The 13678-nt window shown below is 39.0% G+C and overlaps 1 protein-coding gene across 1 annotated transcript in view; it reads left to right on the top strand.

Moving 5' to 3' along the window:
* The window catches only part of AUH (AU RNA binding methylglutaconyl-CoA hydratase), a 311152-nt gene extending 305537 nt beyond the window's left edge, over positions 1–5615 (top strand). The window contains exon 10 of the mRNA XM_089677150.1: positions 5053–5615. Within this exon, the coding sequence (XP_089533276.1) occupies positions 5053–5130 (78 nt within the window). The 3' untranslated portion in view covers positions 5131–5615. The remainder of the gene's footprint in view (positions 1–5052) is intronic.
* Positions 5616–13678: the final 8063 nt, after the last annotated feature.

Genomic DNA, 13678 nt, shown 5'->3' with positions numbered 1-13678 from the left:
TGACATAATCAAGGTGACTGCCTGTAAGTCCTTTGTTACACACCGATCTGAACACCCATTTGAAGGGCCATCTTTACCCACGTGTGATGCACAGTCTATCTGCATTCTGATCTCCGCAGCAGACCTACATAAATGTATATATGGGATGCACTTGGAGACCTGTTACCTGTCAACTTGAATGCCAGACCCGGCTGGGTTTCACTGATCAATTGGGCACATCTGGTTAGTGTGCCCGATCACCGCTATGCCACCTGTACGTGCATATTTGCCCCCATGATTGTGACCTGGCTGTACTCCATATATATGTTTCTGGTTCAAATAGCTTTGAACTTATGTTCATTTATGCAGATTATTACTTAATTTTAAGTGCTTTTGGCAGAATTCTCATGTCATATGACGTCACTAGATAGGGGGCGTCACTTTTCTGCTGGTTTTTGATTGGTGGAGAGCACTTTAAATATTGTTGCACTGATGTACACATTTATCACATGCCTGATGAAGGGGTCCTGCGCAGCTCCGGAATGTTACACTATGTCCTCTGTGATATGATCATTCTCCAATAAAGCTTTGGATGTTATTTTATGATCAGTGGTGTGCTGGCAAATATGTGCATTTGGTCCTTGCAGCCAGTCAACTGTCATTGACTAAACAGACTGCCTGCATGAAATACTTGTGCATCCTACTCGGGTGAAGACAGCCCTTCACAAAAGTGTTTGGATTGGTACGATTGTATTACACCAGTAAGTTCCAATATTTAGAACATGCAAAGAAAACCTGTTCCTGGTCATCACCCACAGAATGCAGGAGGCCTTACAGGCACCAGCTGGACATCCTAGTGGGCCAAGAGGGGGCAGGGAGGGAGAAGATGGAAGTTTCAGAAGTTTGAACAGAATTACATTGCTGTTACTAGCAAAAGACATTATGAATTATTATGGAAGAACAGCATCAATAGGTGTAATGGTAAACATTTTTTTTTCATGTAAGTGAGAAAAGCATCTCAAAGTGTCTCTTATAGTTGTCATGTAGGCAACATGAGAGAGAGAGATGATCTGGATCTTCTCTAATAAACCATTGTATGCTAAGTGTTAAAAAAAAGTGTAGAGGGTTCTAGTGTTATTTAATGCATGAGCTAAAGTCATTTGTACACGTTGGGGTTGATTTACTAAAGTCAAATAGACCGTGTACTTTGCAAGTGCAGTTGCACTCATTTTCCCCCAGTGCTTAGTGAATGTGCTGAAGCTCTAATGGATTCCACCATCCAATCATGTGCAAGGGAAAATGCTGTTTTTTTTTAATTTTCCTTGTCTCTGATTGGGTGATTCTTTACAAAGTGCAACTTCACCACATTCACTAAGCTCTGGGCAAAATGAGTGCATCTGCACTTGAAAAGCACACAGTCTATTTGCCTTTAGTAAATCAACCCCAATATTTATATAAATTGCACAGGTTAGGCTAGCCATATGCCTAAACATTGACAGTCAGACCTTTACTCACCTAACTGCAACAATCTTTTTTCCCCTTTTGTATTGAACAAAGCTGCATTACATATGCATGGTGCGGCTTTTAGCTCAAGGGAACAAATAATTTATTGCCATTAAAATTCAAGCAGTAAATATTTTTCTCTAGCTTTTTTGCCTCATCTATACAATTTAGGGCTTGCTGTCACAGTACTGTACAAACATTTGTATTGCTGTTACCTATACAAGTTTAAAGTGCTACTAAACCCAGGACCCTGCATTCACTATATCTGGTCTCCCACAGTATACACAACATGGAAATGCAATTATTTTAGTAAATATAAACTGCTAAATACCTTTTCTCATCAGTAGTTAGAGCAGTCTTGTGACTTCAGCAGAGCACTGGTTAAAGCTTACAGGAGGAGTTTCCTTTCTGCTCTAGGAGGATGTGAAACCTCTGACCTCTGTCTGGACAGTGCTGATTGGCCCTGTGCTGATCACATGCACCCTCCCAAGAAAAAAAAAAAAAACCCTCTCTAGCAATACATACCAAACTGAGCATGTGCATGTGACCACGGGTTCAGTCTGTATCAGGTGGACATTTCAACAAGAGGATAGGCAGAGACGAAATGATCCAATAGCCTGTTTACACAATGCGGAGGATTAACCCTTAGGTTCCACGGTGACTATAACAAGCATGCTTTACTGCATATACAGACTGATTTTACTGTTGTGGGCTTAGTAACACTTTAAGAATAGGTAGTCAACCAGGTACAGGACTATAAAGTTACCAAATCATATACTGTATAATGTAAAATATTTTTTTGTTCCAGAAATACGTTAGATATATTTTATCAAACTAAATGGTAGGATCTGGCATTTTGAAATTTGATTACATGCTGGCGCGTACTTAATTCTTTTATTTGTTGTTTGCTTATTCCTTTCAATGGAAGAAGTTATTGTTTTTATAATGTGAAACCTCCCACACAAAAATCAGCAAATGGTGTTTATGCAAGTTAGCTAAATTTAGATTTCCTAAATGGCCACACATTTATTTGAGCATTCATTTCAGGCTTTGTACCATATGCATTGCTGTTGTTTACAGCTCTAAAATGTGTGCTGCTTCATCACGAGTGGCATTTTATTCCATTTTTGCTGCTTTTCACTTTGTCAGGAGTCAGTCAAAGTGGTAATCTAAGACAGCTGCATTATTAAAGATCTTGTTTGTGACAGAAATGTGAAGTATACAAATTTGTGTGTCCATCTTTTTTACTGACAGGTTTAGATACATGGTATAATATAGTTCTGTTTGTCGTAGCATCAAAACAATCATATGCTTTGCCTGTTCCATATATTAAATTGGAGAATACTAGCAATGCATAAGAGTAAGCAGTTACTGTTACTGACTTTAAGATTTCGGTTGGTTTTGCTCTAAGGGTACACACCTGCCTGACACTACAATTTACCCGGGTCACAGTCTATATGTTGCCTGTCACTAATTGTCAAACTGGGAGCGATGTTCTCCTCCTGGGTGCCACATTGTAAATACTTGATTTTGTTAAACCAGTGCATCCTAGATAGCATGAGGAAGTAATTTTGTATAGCAATTATCAGGAAATAATTGTTGATGTGACTTTCACATTTCTCATACTTATTTTTTCACGGTTTAGGACTTTTTTATGCAAATTTGATTTATTATGAACTGATCCAAAGATATAGGCATCTGAAGATATATCCAAGATATATGTCTTTGTAAAATGTGTAGTTTTTGTATGATAACGGCAGGGTCTAGTAATATTTATTAAATACTCAAACTAAGAAGTATAAAAAGCTTTTCAGAACACAGAAAAAAAGAGCCAACCTTTGATTTTTTTTGCATGGCATTAAAGTGGAAGTAAACCCAATTTTGTATCTTTTACCTACAGGTAAGCCTTTAATAAGGCTTACCTGTAGGTACTGTAATGGTACATACATGGTTTAGGAGATATTTACTGTGGAAGCACAGTGATGTCACTGGCGCATGCGCACTGCACTCTCAATGGACGGCATGCCATCCATTGAGAGAGCTGTGTCGTGGCTGAAAATCCCACTCGCATGCGCGAGAGTGACGACATCACAGCTTAGCTAATCAGATGGCTGCAGCTCATGAACCCGGAGGGAGGACCAGGTAAAGATGGAAGCCTTGGAGAACCATGACATCGTTCTGCTAGAGGGCTTTGTTTTCAGGTAAGTCTTTCATAATGTGCTAGCATGTGATGCATACTAGCACATTATACTCTTAACTTGCAGGGAGAAGATTTTTTTTTAGATTTTTTGTTTTGTGGTTTACTAGGGCTTTAAGGTCACAAATACACAGATTACATTATTAACAACAAAGAGTTGAAAGATAGACGTTAGGATTACTGGATAAATGTGGAAGTTGTACTAACTATATATATATATATATATATATGTATTACTTTTTATTATATGTCTCCTGTCAAAATTGTCCCTAGTATGTGTATGTATGAATGTAAGTTAGGGACCAAAGATTGTATTCCTATTGAGGGTTAGGGACTGATGGGAATGTACAATATATATGAATGTAAGTTAGGGACCAAAGATTGTATTCCCATTGAGGGTTATGGACTGATGTGAATGTATAATATATATGAATTCTAAGTTAGGGACCAAAGATTGTATTCCCATTGAGGGTTATGGACTGATGTGAATGTACAATATATATGAATTCTAAGTTAGGGACCAAAGATTGTATTCCCATTGAGGGTTATGGACTGATGTGAATGTACAATATATATGAATGTAAATTAGGGACCATAGATTGTATTCCCATTGAGGGTCATGGACTGATGTGAATGTACAATATATATGAATGTAAGTTAGGGACCAAAGATTTTATTCCCATTGAGGGTTAGGGACTGATGTGAATGTACAATACTGTATATATGTAAAGCACTTCGTAAATTGACGGCACTATATAAGTACCTGTAATAATAAATAAATTAAATGTGGACAATATGGTGCTCAGCAGAGGATGCGGTGAAAGGATGGCAATAGTTTTGACCAGATTATCACCAAATTGTGGATGAGTAGTGATATTCAAAGCGGCACTGTACTTCTACATTGAAGATGGGTGGACTGATACATCCTCAGGGACATATTCATAGATAATGTGTAAGTGTACTGGTGATAGGAAAATGGCAGAAGTTTTTGAAAGGTATTGTTTTAGTTGAGATGGGGGACACAGACATTTCCACATACAATGTGCTTCATTCACATTTTCAGAGACACCATGGGGGTTATTTACTAAACTGGAGAGTGCAAAATCTGGTGCAACTGTGCTTAGAAACCAGTCAGCTTCCGAGTTTTATTTCCAAAGCCTAATTGAACAAGCTGAAGTTAGAAACTGTTACACCAGATTCTGAGTGCATCGGTATTAGCAAATCTCCCCCCCCCCATGTATCTGAAAGGTTAAACACTAGTTTTAATAGATTACCAGTCTTATTTGTTCATGTTACAATTTTGTAATGTTTCCTTTTCCCATTTTCTATTTAACATTGATTAAAAAAAATCTTTTTGTGTGTTTTTTTTGCAGGTTATTCCAACTAAAGATAGAATTGAAGGCTTACTAGCATTTAAGGATAAACGACCTCCGCGTTACAAGGGAGAGTAGAAGGACCACAGCAATGCCTTTCCTAAGAACATAGCAGAAGAAATGTGTTGGGGACCTTCTTTGTTTGCGTTGCCTCGAATCACACAACCATGGAAACTGAAAACATTACGGCATGTGAAATGTGCCCATACATGTTCCTAACACTGTAGATCACTCTCATAGTTTCTGGCAGTGCCTGTGACAACAAGCACAGTCAAACACTTTTGTCCTGTAAGTTACCAGAAATGTCAGAGTCTCCAGCTCATAGCCAGTGCTAGTAAGGTCTGAGGCTGCAGATCTTCATTTTGTTTTCTTTGTTTCAGTGGCATTGTACGTTATGAAACACTGTTCGCATAGAATGTCGAAATAATGTAAATTGAAGCCATATAAATAATTGTTCATTATAATAATTAAAGATGTCAGAAAACCATACTGGGGAAAATACACTTTCAAGAGATCCAATGACAAAATGTACTTGATCAATAAAGTTGTGTTGCATCAAACTATATATTGGTATGTGATGAGTTTGTGCATAAAATATGTATATATATTTTTGACCAACCTAATGCCAATAACTTTCACAAGATATCATGCTTATATATATAATTTTTTTTTTTAGTTATAAAGGCCTAGTGTTAAAGCCATTATTTGACCTTACCACAAGCCTACCATTGTAAGAAAACAAAACAGCACTTTTATAAAGCATAGGTTTTCCAAATGTGCTTAGTGCACCATTTAGGACTCAAGATACAAACAAAGCTCTATTCATTTTAATGAATGGTACAAAAAATAATGTGGAAGGAGGGGTCTTTCCAGGTGTTCTCAGAAGCCTTATGCACAGAATATTTCTTATAATACCACAGGGTCCACACCAGAGTCTGCATTTTATAACTGTGTTGTTTAGTACAGGAGCAGAGTGGAGTAAATACTGCTGTGTTCAAAAAAGAGTGAATGATGTCTGCTCTATGTTATTAATGGGCACCTTAGATTGTAATGTACAAAAGCATCCATACTCGTTTACTCCTTATGCAGGCTATGCTTCCTGCCTCTAGTGTACCTCAGTATGTGACTGTGAATTCGATCAGCCTGCTCACAGTAATTGAGAACAATAATCCCTTTTTAGGGGTCCTTTAGGGTGCTACTTGCACTCTTCATACAAATGGGAATTTCTTTTAGATAAACTTGGCAATAAAAAAATCAAAATGTGTACCCACTAAAAATAGTGTCATCTGTTTGCAAATAATACCATAGATAATTCTGGAGAGAGGACTTACAATAGAATAGAATTCTTATGAGAGGAGTTATCTAGGTCTAATTTAGTTCATTCTAGAATAATAACCTTAAAGTGAACCTTGCAGCAGCGGCGTTTGCCTTGGTGTCGCAATTTTCATGGGCGGGGGGGGGGGGGAAGAGGCGGAAGAGTCCTGGTGAGACACTGCCAAGGATCCGAGGAGGGTGCGCGCTGCTTGAGGATGCAGGGATGGCTGGCTGGTCTTCTGTAATTCCGGAGAGATAAGGTTAGTGAATCGGGAGGTGGCTGCCCTTATGGTTGCTTCGGTTGTTGGTGGCAGAGGGTTGGGGGGTGGCCTTGTTGCTGTGTTGCCTAGGGGTGGCGGGCAGTGGTGGCAGAGAGTAGTGGCATCAGGGGAGGGACAGTGATTCTGTGTTGCCTAGGTCAGCACAAGAACTAAATACACCACTACCTTGCAGGTAAATGCAGTGCAAGCTTACACTATCTAGGCCCCCTCTCCCTTTACAAATCTCCTAATATTAGTACAGTCATGGCCAAAAATATTGGCACCTCTGCATTTCTGTCAGATAGTGCACCACTTCACCAAGAAAATTGTTGCATTTACAAATGTTTAGGCATTCTTATAGGTATTTCTTTTTTTTTTGTGTTGGTATGAAGGAACAAGCCAAATCTGAACCATTTCACGCAAAACTCCAAAAATAGATTGGACAAAATTATTGGCACCTTCTCAAAATTGTAAGAAATTATTACATTCCAAGTTTGTGATGCTCCTGCAATTTGTAATTAAACTCACCTGTATCAATTAAGAGGTGCTGACAATATATAAATCACACCGGCAACCAATTAAAATGGTGAAAAATTGACTCAACCTTTCTGTTGTGTGCCACATGGAGAAGAGAAAGAGCAGCAAAGAATTGGTGAGGGTTTGAGAACAAAAATTGTGGAAAAGCATGGACAATCACAAGGTTACAAGTCCATCTCCAGAGATCTTAATGTTCCTGTGTCCACTGTGTGCAACATTGTCAAGAAGTTTACAGCCCATGGCACTGTAGCTAATATCCCTGGATGTGGACAAAAGAGAAAATTGTTCACAAATTGCAACAAATAATTTCTTGAATGGTGACTAAAGAACCTCAATCAACTTCCATAAAAATTCAAGCTGATCTTCAAGCACAGGGTACAACTGTGTCAGTTCATACTATACGTTGCCATCTGAATGAAAAGGGACTCTATGTTAGGAGACCCAGGAGGACCCCACTGCTGACACAGAAACATAAAAAAGCCAGATTGGAGTTTGCAAAAACTTACCCGAGGAAGCCAAAATCCATTTTGGGAAAATGTGCTGTGGACAGATGAAACAAAATTACAGATTTTTGGTAAAGCCCATCAATCTACTGTTTTCAGAAAAAGCAGTAAGTCCTTTAAATAGAAGCTTACAGTCAAACATGGTGGAGGTTCACTGGTGTTTTGGGGTTGCTTTGCTGCTTCAGGCAGTCGATGTCTTGACCGTGTGCATGACATTGTGAAATCTAAAGACTACCAAAGAATTCTTGGATACGATGTAGGGCCCAGTGTCAGAAAGTTGGGTCTTCGTCAGGACAATGAACTAAAGCACACATCAAAAAGCACCCAGAAATAGTTTTAGAGAGAGTAGTGAACTGAGTCCAGATCTCAATCCCATAGAGCACCTGTGGAGAGATCTCAAAACAGCAGTTGGGAAAAGGAACCCTTCCAGTCTGAGAGACCTGGAGCAGTTGGCGAAAGAGTAGTCCAAAATTCCAGTAGAGAGGTGTTAGAAACGTATTGATGGTTACAGGAAGTGATTGATTTCAGCTATTTTTTCCAAGGGATGTGCTACCAAACATTAAATTGAGGGTGCCAGTAATTTTGTCCAGTTTATTTTTGCAGTTTTATGTGGAATGTGTCAGATTTGGCTTTTTGTTTCTCCACTTTTTGTGTCATACCAATACAAACAAAAGAAATAAACAAATGCCTACACATTTTTAATTGCAACAATTTTCTGGGCAAAGTGGTGCATTATCTGACAAATGCAGGGGTGCCAATATTATCAGCCATGACTGTAAGTGTAAAATGCACCTGTAAAGAAAAAAGTTGGGGTACTTACCACACTCCCATCTATTGCCCATGGCGCCTTCACAATCCTGGCTATATCCAAAGAAATACAGAGCAGTTGAAATCTCACGAGAAAATGCTCTTGCAGTGGACTGGAGTGTCTTCTCGCAAGTGTTCGCCTGCTCTTCATTCCCCAGGAATCTTCCCAAAAGGATGTCACACCAAGCGATGCGGTAGATGGAGGGTAAGGTAAATATAAACCTGACTTCATGTTGAAGTTTAATGATTTCTAGTGTACTGTTATTAACTTGAACAATCTTGAAGTTTGTAAACTTACTATGTGAAGTATCCCACATTTACTTGTGTGACACGTAATCACTATCACTTTTCTATTTTTTTTTATTTTTTATTACATTTTTTCTTTTTTTTACTTTTTTTTTCCAACACACTGTGACCAAAGCAATAGAATGTTACCATAGTAACACTGAACTACTCTGGGCAAGTGATCAGGATTTTTTTTTTTTTTTTTAATACATTATGATTTCTAATACCAATGTATTTCATTGATATGTGCAATCATTGTTACTGAATTAATTTGATTCATTCAGTCTTTTGTTGTGATTAGCTGTGATTAGGCAAAGCTCATCACATGTTACAGATGGGCTGTGATTGGCCCTGTCTGTATCATCCATTGTATACAATTGACATGTGACCGGCTGTGATTGGTCACAGCGGTCACATGACACTGGCAACGGGCCAGTGTAGTGATATGTCATTGGCTGTGTCCTGTGGACACAGCTGGTTACAGGTCGCACCGCGGCCATGTGAGTGGCTTTTTTTGACAGGACGTCATATGACGCCCAGTCACGAGGAGTGTCCCGTCCTGCCATCAATCTGCTATAGGCCGGGCGGGAAGGTGTTAAAACTAGTTTTTATAGTAAGGTGCACATAAAATTGCCATGTATAGAACAAACACAAGAAAAGGTATTGCCCAGCACACTTAGCAACTAGCCAGCAAAAAAAAAAAAATTCAAATATACGGTATGTAAAGCCGCGTCAAGGCCCCTTTCTAAAGTGCAATCCTAACTCTTAACTTATGAGAGTCTCTATGTTGGAGTTTATATAGCAATGGATGAATTAAAGGCAGATATGCCTGGAGACAGCTCATTCCTCCTTAAAGGTGCAGGGACACACCAGAAGCCCAGCACAGCAAAATGGCAGGTGAAGGTGTTTAGTGTGTTCTGTGCCAATTCCAGCAAGCTATACAAAAATGGCTTTAAGTGTTGTGTTAACTGTCAATAAACTGGCAGAGAGCAGGAGGGGAGGGAAGCAGCTCAAAATGTAACCAGAATTTCTAAATTATGATGTTGTAAATAAAGGCCACAATATGGCTTGCAGTTTCCTTACAATCATTTTGCAAAATGAGAAACTTTAATTTTTATTTTGTAACTTAAGTAGAAGGTGGTTGCATTGTTTATTTGGGAGAAGCTTACTGATTATTTTCAAAGGAGTTAGTTGATGCATTTCAGAGGAAGACAGCCATTATTACTTCTTGATGTATCATTGGTAAATACTGTAATGTGGCCAACCATCCTAATCAACATGGTTTCTGAACAAATTTTCTATGCAACACCACAGTAATGCAGCTCAGTGACATGAGATACTGGTTTTGTGTGTCATGTGCCAATGGAGGTACCTGCTGGTTGTCCACTTTGGGGAGATCATCCACTGTACAGGCTAGAAAACGTATCCTGATTACTCCCACATCAACATGATGGTTTTCTTTGACCAAGCTGAACATTTTTGTCTGTAACAGTATTGGCTGACCTCTCTGTATTTTGGCCTCATTTATACTAATTTATTGTCCAAGTAGATTGTACAACATGTCTTGGCAGGGTCTTAAACAATCCAGTTGCACCCCATTTGAATTAAATTCTATTAAATCATTATGTCATTTTATATACAGGTTCAACCAAGTTTTACTTTTAGTCGGATGAGAATTCTTTGAATGTCATTTTGCATGTTGTATAATTTTAGCTTGAGGTTATTTGAAAACAACACAGTTACATAATCCAGCAAGGGCTTGCCGAGACTAGCTGTTGATTTAGAGATGATAATTCATGTCAAGCTTTATTTAAGTGATATCTCTAGAGAAGAATTTGTTGCATGAAATATATAATTAGATAATATAACCTTTCTTCTTTAGTTCTAACATTCTAACTTAAGAAAAAAGGACAAATTAAAGTTACTGGGAAATCATTATACAGTTGCTTCTTCATTACTAGTATAAGAGAAGTTGTTTGTGATGATAGTATTATTGAGGAATATAAAATGCACTTTGGGTATGATCTAAATATGGAGACTTGTAGACTTTCCAGCCTTAATTATGCTTTTTATGCATACAAGTTCATAAAAATAAACATCACGTAAAAAAGAACTATAACAGCTCACCTCAAAACAAAATCCCTGAATTAAAAAAACATCAGAGCTATAAGCCCATAGACAAGCAATCCAAACAGGTGCTTCTCCACTCTAGCTTTAAAAATAAAAGTTCAGAAGTGATTTTATATAGTCTCACTGATAATTGTTATCCTGGCTTCAGTTGACTACGCACTTTGGCTATTATAAAAGTACATCAAATGTAATCTAAAGTCGTAAACTACTTTATTTGATGTGAGGCAGTTATTTGTGTTTGTTGCGTCTTATAGCTCAGCATAATCTACAGTATATAGTGTTGCCTATATGTTAGCTTTCAGTGCTCAGAAATTAGATTAGGTAGTGTTCCATATAGAGCTCAGAGTGCACAGAGTAATTAATACCCTATGCCTAACTCTAATCCATCCTAATGAAACATAACCCTGGTACTAATCTTTCCTAATGGAAACTTAAGGGCATTGTAAACATTCCTACCTGCACCTTATGTTTTTTACCTGCATAGGATGTGCATTGATCATGTATGACTGTATGAATGAATACATGGATGTAGGGCGATCAATCAGCGATAACACTACGAACTGCAGCCACAACATGTGAGCCCATCATTACAAGGTAAAGCCAACAAACAACACGGGAATATAGCTACACTAATACCTAGTTAAAAAAATGAAAACATTTGAAAGTGTACGGTACCTTTAACCCTAACATTATCCTACCAATGTAACCTTAATCCTAGCACTACCCCCCTCCCCCAACAGAAACACTCTCTAAAGTAAACACAAAGTATATACTAAGGCAAAAAAAGCACATTTGGTACATTTCTCAAATATATGTGCATTTCTTCATGTGTTGCAGGTACAGAAAAGCACCTGATGACCTGCCATAATTCCAGTGAGTTTTAACATTCTTAAAGTGGAACTTAACCTATTACAACTCATTAAAAATAATGTTCTTTAGCAAAGAACATACTGTGACATGGGGGATGATTAGCTGTAGTGGTAGATGCTTTCCAAGTGAGTCCACGCTAGTCAGAAACTCTTTTTCAGGGCTTGGTAGCCCACTTTTATTAAAAATCAAGAAACAAAAGTCCAAAATAAGCTTTCCCACACAGGGGTTCTCCTCCAGTGGCAAATACCAATGAAAAAATGCTAAGCCTCCTGGCTACTCCTCCTTAGCACTGCTGGTCAGCCGTACCTCTGCTGGTATGGGTCTTCCAGACCACTGGCTATTCCCAGCACACAGCGTTGGACTCCTTAAATGCACACAGCCTTGAGCCCTTTAATGCACACTGCCTTGAGCCCTTTAATGCACACTGCCTTGAGCCCTTTAACGCACACAGCCTTGGACTACTTTAACGCACACAGCCTTGGACTACTTTAACGCACACAGCCTTGGACTTCTTTAACGCACACAGCCTTGAACTACTTTAACGCACACAGCCTTGAACTTCTTTAACGCACACAGCCTTGGACTTCTTTAACGCACACAGCCTTGGACTTCTTTAACGCACACAGCCTTGGACTACTTTAACGCACACAGCCTTGGATTTCTTTAACGCACACAGCCTTGGACTTCTTTAACGCACACAGCCTTGGACTTCTTTAACGCACACAGCCTTGGACTTCTTTAACGCACACAGCCTTGGACTACTTTAACGCACACAGCCTTGGACTTTCTTTAACGCACACAGCCTTGGACTACTTTAACGCACACAGCCTCGAGCCTTTTTGATACACACAGCATCTGTCTCACACAGAGACACTCAATGGCAGCCACTGCTCCAACTACACTCCACTCCCCCCTGCAACTTTCAGCAGACCATCATTATAAGGGCTGTGAGCACCTGGACCCACATCCTGCTAACTGACTACAAACTCTGGACACTGGATGTAGATTTCTTCCTTCCCAAGGCACTTTGAAATCTCTGAACTACGGAGCCCCATCCAGAAATATCAAAATCCAGAGAAACCTACAACAGAAGTTTTCTCCACTCAAAATCTATGCTCTGCAGTTCTGCACTCCGCACATGTGCAGACCCTGTGTCCATTACCTGACCACTTCTACCTATTTTTATCCAGTAGAAGAAGATGAAAGAAAGAGCGCACAAACCTTGTGCATTACCTCAATAAATAGTGACTAATTTTATTATTAAGGAAATATACTCACAAAGTGATGGTATAACAGGCATAAGTAACCATAATCAACACAGGGTTACAGGTAAATCCAAAAGGGGGGGGTGGGAATGAAGGCTAACGCGTTTCGAAGGGTGCTCCCTTCTTCATCAGAGCTGGTTTGAGCAGATAGAGACTTCAGTATGGTAGAGTTCCCATGGCAAGGAGACATTCAACCACTGAGTGTCAGTATTACAGCAGTTCATCCCCCCCCCTTTTGGATTTACCTGTAACCCTGTGTGGATTATGGTTACTTATGCCTGTTATACCATCACGTTGTGAGTATATTTCTTTAATAAAATTAGTCACTATTTATTGAGGTAATGCGCAAGGTTTGGGCACTCTTTCTTTCATCATCTTCTAAAGTTTTATCAAGCTTCCCCAGCTTCATGATAGAACTGCACAACCTCTGATCACCAGCGGATGAACACGCTGCTTGTTACTAACACCCGTTTGATCTGAGTCTTTGAGCGCAGGAGATAATGGATCTTTGGTGACTATTTTTATCCAGTGACAGGGCCCTGCACTGTTACAATACATTCCACATTAATAATTATGCTACCAAAAATAGTTTGTGCTGTAAATTGTTGCCTATCAGTGCCTCCTCATCAGTTCTGCCTATTAGTGCCACCTAATC

Source organism: Staurois parvus, unplaced genomic scaffold (genome assembly GCF_062004578.1).
Source record: "Staurois parvus isolate SC_StPar_1 unplaced genomic scaffold, SC_StPar_1.0 ptg000178l, whole genome shotgun sequence".
Taxonomy (NCBI): Eukaryota; Metazoa; Chordata; class Amphibia; order Anura; family Ranidae; genus Staurois; species Staurois parvus.
Note: the sequence above shows the minus strand (reverse complement) of the source record. Positions and strands in the feature narration are given on the sequence as shown.